Source organism: Lipotes vexillifer, unplaced genomic scaffold (assembly GCF_000442215.2).
Source record: "Lipotes vexillifer unplaced genomic scaffold, Lipotes_vexillifer_v1.1 scaffold408, whole genome shotgun sequence".
Lineage (NCBI taxonomy): Eukaryota > Metazoa > Chordata > Mammalia > Artiodactyla > Lipotidae > Lipotes > Lipotes vexillifer.
This window is the reverse complement of record NW_006787469.1, coordinates 2154694-2161951: the sequence shown is the minus strand read 5'-3', so window position 1 is coordinate 2161951 and position 7258 is coordinate 2154694. Positions and strand designations below refer to the sequence as shown.

The window sequence follows — 7258 nt, the reverse complement described above, 5'->3', positions numbered from 1 at the left end:
CCCCCCCGCTTCCTTCCGACTCAAACAATTTATTTTACTGAATTTAGATTCAAGCTCAGCTAATCATTTGGGGCCTGGACTTGGATTCTTTTTCTACTTCAGTGAGTTTTGATAGTTTGTGTCTTTCTAGGGATTTCTGTATTTCTTATAAGTTATCTCATCTGTTGCCATATATTTATTTTTGTAATGTTGGTAGTAATGTCCCCTCTTTCATGTCTGATTTTAGTGATTTGAGTCTTTTTTAATCAATTTTGCTTATTTTTTCAAGGAACCAACTTCAGGTTTCGATGATTTTTCTCTATTGTATTTCTATTCTCTATTTTACTAGTTTCTACTCACATTTTATCTCTTCCTTCTTGCTTTATGTTTAGTTTGCTCTTTCTTCAGTAACTGAAGGTGGGAAGGTTACGTTATTGATTTAAGATCTTTCTAATATAGGCATTTACAGCTATAAATCTCCGTTTAAGCACTGCTTTTGCAGCATCCCATAAGTTTTGGTATGTTTTGTTTTCATTTTCATTCATCTCAATGAATTTACTAAATTCCCTTGTGATTTCTTTGACTCATTGGTTATTTAGGAATGTAATGTTTAATTTCCATGTATTTGTGAATGCATTTATTTATTATTTTTTATAAATTTATTTATTTATTTATTTATTTTTGGCTACATTGAGTCTTCATTGCTGTGCACAGCCCTCCTCTAGTTGCGGCAGACGGGGGCTACTCTTCATTGCAGTGCGTGGGCTTCTCATTGCAGTGGCTCCTCTTGTTGTGGAGCATGGGCTCTAGTCTCCCGGGCTTCAGCAGTTGTGGCTCGCGGGCTCTAGAGCACAGGCTCAGTAGTTGTGGCGCACGGGCTTAGTTGCTCCACAGCATGTGGGATCTTCCCAGATCAGGACTTGAACCCGTGTCCCCTGCATTGGCAGGCGGATCCTTAACCACTACGCCACCAGAGAAGCCTGATAACTTTTTAAAGAGAGATCATTCTGGAAATTTTGTTAGATGTTATCTCTTCCCACTGTATGCCTGGTTTTTACTAAGCGTATTTCATCGATTTGGCATTTCTTATTTTTCCCCAGACTGAGGCAGCTAAATTAGTTCCAATGGGTTTCACCACTGCAACTGAGTTCCACCAAAGGCGGTCTGAGATCATACAGATTACTACCGGCTCCAAAGAGCTTGACAAACTACTTCAAGGTATAGTAATCCCTTATCCTGTGCTGTGAACTGTGGTTAGCAAAGCATCCAGGTTATAGAATATAACTAAATAAAATATTTGGGTCGGGTTTATGTGTTAGATAGAATTAAGAAATAAGGAGAAGTATTCACATTGAAGAAGGAAGACCGCTGGAGGGTGGTACTTGACTTAAAAAATACTAAAATTATCTGCCAATTAAATAATTTAATCTCCATTTAATATTGCATTCTGAGAGTAAGCTCCCTCTGCCTAAAGAAATAATTATAACCCTTTATCTACCACGAGGTAGAAAATCTGATGACTGGTTAAAACACTCCATGCTTGAATACTACTTTGTAGTATCAATACATTGTAGTGCACACTAATCCAGGACTTTATGGAAAGCTGTAAAGGTTTTGAACTTTTGAAAGCACTGCTGTCCTAAATTTTTGCAGAGTTAGATTTGGTCCTTGTTGCTTCCCCAAATATTCGATCATTCAAGTTTCCTTTTTTTTTAGGGCACAAAATAGCATGGGTTCAGGAATCACACTCAAATTTGAGCGTTTGCTTTCTCTCCTGTTCCCCCCTCAGCATTTACTGGCTGTATTACATGGTGCAAACTACTTATTGTGGTCTACGCCTCGATTTTGTTATCTTCATAATGAGGACAAAAAGACTTCCTACCGGGACTTCCCTGGTGGCACAGTGGTTAAGAATTCGCCTGCCAATGCAGTGGACGTGGGTTCAAACCCTGGTCCAGGAAGATCCCACATGCTGCGGAGCAACTAAGCCCATGGGCCACAACTACTGAGCCCACACGCCTAGATCCCGTGCTCCACAACAAGAGAAGCCACTGCAATGAGAAGCCCGTGCACCACAACGAAGAGTAGCTCCCGCTCACCACAACTAGAGAAAGCCCGTGCGTAGCAACGAAGACCCAATGCAGCCATAAATAAATAAATTTATTAAAAAAAAAAAGACTTCCTACCTTATAAGTTATTGGAATTAAATGAATTGATATATATATAAATACATAGCACAATGCCAGATACACAAGAGACATTTGGTAAACATTAGATATTATTTATAATTTATTTTTTGAAATGACTTCTTATTGACTTGTGATGGCATAGTTCTGTATATTGATTTGTGGTGATAGTGAAATGAAGCTACAGATGTGATAAAATTGCATAGAACTACACACACAAATGAGTGCATATATACCTGGAGAAATCTGAATAAGCTCTGTGGATTGTATCCATGTCAGTTTTCTCATATTGATACTGTATTTATAGTTATGTAAAACATTAACATTGGGGGAGGCTGGGTGAAGAATTCACAGGCCCTCTCTACATTTCTTTGAAATTTTCTATGAATCTAGAATTATTTCAAAATAAAAAGTATTTTTAAAATTACTGCTTGTTGAAAATTGGGGTTCTAAATTATGTAAACATCTTTCTGATGAGCTTCTAGGACATTTCTTGTTTTTATAAATATGTTTGTTTGTTTATTTTTGGCCGCATTGGGTCTTCATTGCTGCATGTGGGCTTTCTCTAGTTGCAGTGAGCGGGGGCTACTCTTCATTACAGTATGTGGTCTTCTCATTGCGGTGGCTTCTCGTTGCAGGGTATCCGCTCTAGGCACACGGGCTTCAGTAGTTGTGGCACGCAGGCTCAGTAGTTATGGCTTGTGGGCTCTAGAGTGCAGGTTTAGTAGTTGTGGTGCACGGGCTTAGTTGCTCTGCAGCGTGTGGGATCTTCCCAGACCAGGGATCCAACCCATGTCCCCTGCACTGGCAGGTGGATTCTTGACCATTGCGCCACCAGGGAAGTCCCCCTAGGACATTTCTATGATGATTGTTTCTAAATATTTGTATTGTGCTAAGAGGTGTTTCTTATTGCTCTTCTATTAGGAGGAATTGAGACTGGATCCATCACAGAGATGTTTGGAGAATTCCGAACTGGGAAGACCCAGATCTGTCATACGTTGGCTGTAACATGCCAGGTGAGCTGTTGGGGCTCTAACTAATCAGATCAGCAAGAATGTGTTGATTCCTGTTATTAGCAAGCATCTGTTAGCGTGGGCAAAAAATGCACTTTCACTGTTTTCAGGAATGCTATAGCTAGGGGAACTTCCCGGGCCATCCAGTGGTTAAGACTCTGCGCTTCCACTGCAAGGTTCGATTCCTGGTTGGGGAACTAAGATCCTCCATGCCACGTGGCTTGGCCAAAAAAGAAAAAAAAAGAATACTCTAGCTAGTTAGAAGATAGACTGCTATTGCAAAACTTCCACAGCGTAGAAACTTTCAGATTATTAATTTCACATACTTCACCAACCACTAGGCCTCCCCTGGCTTCACCTGCCCTCTTCACTAGTTTATATTGTATGATTCATCATTAAATGATTCTTCGTTAAAGTCATTCCTTTACAGATACCCTCAGATTTACATCCCCCATCTGAAGAGATGCCATTCCTAGATAAACCCTATCTGTCTTTTCAGTGCCTGCTCCCAAGTAGCTGATCATACTGGAGAAAAATCCTAACATAAAGTGATCGGCGTCACTTTAAATTCAAGATGACAGACTTTAAGTTAACATTTGATACTGCTTGGCAGACCTCCTGAATTTCTCCTCTGAAAAAGGTTGAATTCAGGCAGACTTTTTCCCACTCAGTAGGACAGTTATCTCATACTTTGTCCTTTCTTCTCAAGCCTTCATGCTTCTCCTCAACCCTCACTCTTAGCCAAATGACCTAACCTGTTCTTCACATCAAAACTACAAAACCCAGCTACCTTTTTTTAAAAATTGATTTTATGAAGTATAGTTGATTTACAATGTTTTGTTAATTTCTGCTGTATAGCAAAGTGATTCAGTTATACTAATATATACATTCTTTTTCATATTCTTTTCCATTATGGTTTATCACAGGATATTTTTTTAATATTTATTTATTATTAATTTTTCTTTTTCTTTTTTTCTTTTTGGCTGTGTCAGGTCTTAGTTGCGGCACACAGGATCTCTTCATTGAGGCATGCGGGATCTTTCGTTTCGGCGCGCGGGCTCCAGGGCGCACATGGGTTCTGTAGTTTGCGGCACATGGGCTCTCTCATTGAGGCACACCAGCTCAGTAGTTGTGGCAGGTGGGCTTAGTTGCCCCGCGGCATGTGGGATCTTAGTTCCCTGACCAGGGATCGAACCCATGTCCCCTTCATTGGAAGGTGGATTCTTTACCACTGGGCCACCAGGGAAGTCCCTATCACAGGGTACTGAATGTAGTTCCCTGTGCTATACAATAGGACCTTGTTGTTTATCCATTCTATATATAATAGTTTGCATCTGCTAATCCTAAACACCCAATCCATCTCCCCCCACCACCCCTCCATCGCCCCCCACTTCCAGCAACCAGAAGTTGGTTCTCTATGTCTTTGAGTCTATTTCTGTTTCGTAGATAGGTTCATTTGTGTCATATTTTAGGTTCCACATGTAAGTGGTATCATGTGGTATGTCTTTCTCTTTCTGACTTATTTCACTTAGTATGATAATCTCCAGGTCCATGCATGTTGCTACAAATGACAATAAAAAATACCCCTCAGCCCAACAATGTATTACTTTGGTAAACTCTAAAAAGGATTTCGGAGAGAGAGACAGTTTTATGGAAAGATGAGTTCAAAATTAGAGATGGTGGTTTGAGGTGTTTTGAACAAAATGGCATTACAGATCTTCCTTGACATACGATGAGGTAACATCCTGATAAACGCATCGTAAGTTGAAAGTCATAGGTCACAAATGCATTTAATACACCTAACCTACTGAACATTGTTAACTTAGCCCAGCCTACCTTAAACATGCTCAGAGCACTTACATTAGCCTACCGTTGGGCAAAATCATCTAATACAAAGCCTATTTTTTAATAAAGTATTGAATATCTCATATGTAGTTTATTAAATACTACACTGAAAGTGAAAAACAGAATGGTTGTAAGTGTACCAGCTGTTTACCCTTTGACTCAGGCAGCTGACTGGGAGCACGGCACACTGCTGCTGCCCAGCATCATGAAAGTATTGTACAGCATATTGCTAGCCTGGGAAAAGATGGAAATTTAAATTTTGAAGTATGGTTTCTACTGAATTTGTATCACTGTTGCACGATGGTAAAGTTGAAAGATTGTTAGTCGAGCCATAGTTAAGTTGGGGACTATCTGTATTTGAATCTAGATAGATTATACTCACTTCTCCCATGGGCAAACTTACTGATGGAGTTGGAGAATAACTGAAAGGAAATCTGCCTCCTTTTAGTTTTGTTGTTGTTGTTGTTGTTTTTTGTTTTTTTTTTGTTTTTGCGGTATGCGGGCCTCTCACTGTTGTGGCCTCTCCCGTTGCGGAGCACAGGCTCTGGACGCGCAGGCTCAGCGGCCATGGCTCACGGGCCCAGCCGCTCCGCGGCATGTGGGATCTTCCCAGACCGGGGCACAAACCCGTGTCCCCTGCATCAGCAGGCGGACTCTCAACTACTGCGCCATCAGGGAAGCCCTCTGCCTCCTTTTATCATTATGACAGAGGGGGCTTCCTAGTATCTTTCCATTCAGTGTGAATTCTTATCATCTCAACAAAATAACAGTCATTGTTGGAACTCATTTATAAATTTAAACATCAAATATAAATTGTTCTCTTTTGTGTTTTTTTCCCTTATAAAACAAGTTATGAATTATCCTTCATAATTTATTCTGTATTTATTTATTTATGCATGCATGCATGCGGTACGTGGGTCTCTCACTGTTGTGGCCTCTCCCGTTGCGGAGCACAGGCTCCAGATGCGCAGGCTCAGCGGCCATGGCTCATGGGCCTAGCTGCTCCACGGCATGTGGGATCTTGCCGGACCGGGGCACGAACCCGTGTCCCCTGCATCGGCAGGCGGACTCTCAACCACTGCGCCACCAGGGAAGCCCTATTCTGTATTTAAATAGCACTTTATAAAAAATGTTTATTACATCACTGTAATGCAGTGCTATAGTTAAAGATGGTATGTGCCATAAAAAAAATATATATGGATTTTGTTAGGATCCTGTGTCTTGGGTAGGGTTCACATTTTAGTGAAACACATATATATGCAGAGGCTAATATTATGAGACTGATTTTATGAAGTTACCCAAAAAAATCTGTCTCCTCATTTTTTCATGTTACAGATATGTCCATCAGTCAATACTTTGTCTTGAAGTGGTGGATGCCATTTCTTTCTTTCAATATTTATTTATGTATTTAGGCTGCACCAGGTCATAGTTGTGGCATGTGAACTCTTAGTTGCAGCATGCATGCAGGATCTAGTTCCCTGACCAGGGATCGAAGCTGGGCTCCTTGCATTGGGAGTGTGGAGTCTTACCCACTGGACCACTCGGGAAGTCCCGCCATTTCTTGAGATAGGAACCCAAGAAAATCTGTCTCCTCATTTTTTCATGTTACAGATATGTCCATCAGTCAATACTTCTGTCTTGAAGTGGTGAATATCATTTCTTTCTTTCTCTTTCAATATTTATTTATTTATGTTTTTAGGCTGCACCAGGTCATAGTTGCGGCATGTGAACTCTTAGTTGCAGCATGCATGCAGGATCTAGTTCCCTGACCAGGGATCGAAGCTGGGCTCCTTGCATTGGGAGTGCGGAGTCTTACCCACTGGACCACTAGGGAAGTCCCGCCATTTCTTGAGATAGGAAAATATTTTGGTTCTTCATGAATAAAAGTTTATCTAATAGCTAGAGGCCCAACTTGATGGTCTTCTGTTTTTCTCATCATTTTCCTTTCTCACTTGTCATCTTAATTATGTTTCTCTCCTCAGTTGCTCTACTGATCTTTTCATTGCAACCAAAATGTCACCATATGACAGCCACGTTAGGATTCCAGTATCAAGTAGACCTAAGCCTTGTTGGCTCCATCTCATATAAAACTCCTAGTAGAAAAAGAGTTAGGAGGATAGGAGAACTTTTAGGATAAGAGGGGAAGCAATGAGAAGAGGAAGAGTGGTATAGTAAGCTGTAGAAGCTATGGCTTATTGCCCAAAGCACCATTAGAAAATTGTTAGCTAAAGGGAA

General features: G+C 40.7%; 1 protein-coding gene across 1 annotated transcript in view; it reads left to right on the top strand.

The window, feature by feature from the left end:
* RAD51 (RAD51 recombinase) overlaps nucleotides 1-7258 on the top strand; it is a 38257-nt gene that overhangs the window by 18899 nt on the left and 12100 nt on the right. The window contains exons 3-4 of the mRNA XM_007460173.1: nucleotides 1080-1197; nucleotides 3090-3181. Of these exons, the coding sequence (XP_007460235.1) occupies nucleotides 1080-1197; nucleotides 3090-3181 (210 nt within the window). The remainder of the gene's footprint in view (nucleotides 1-1079; nucleotides 1198-3089; nucleotides 3182-7258) is intronic.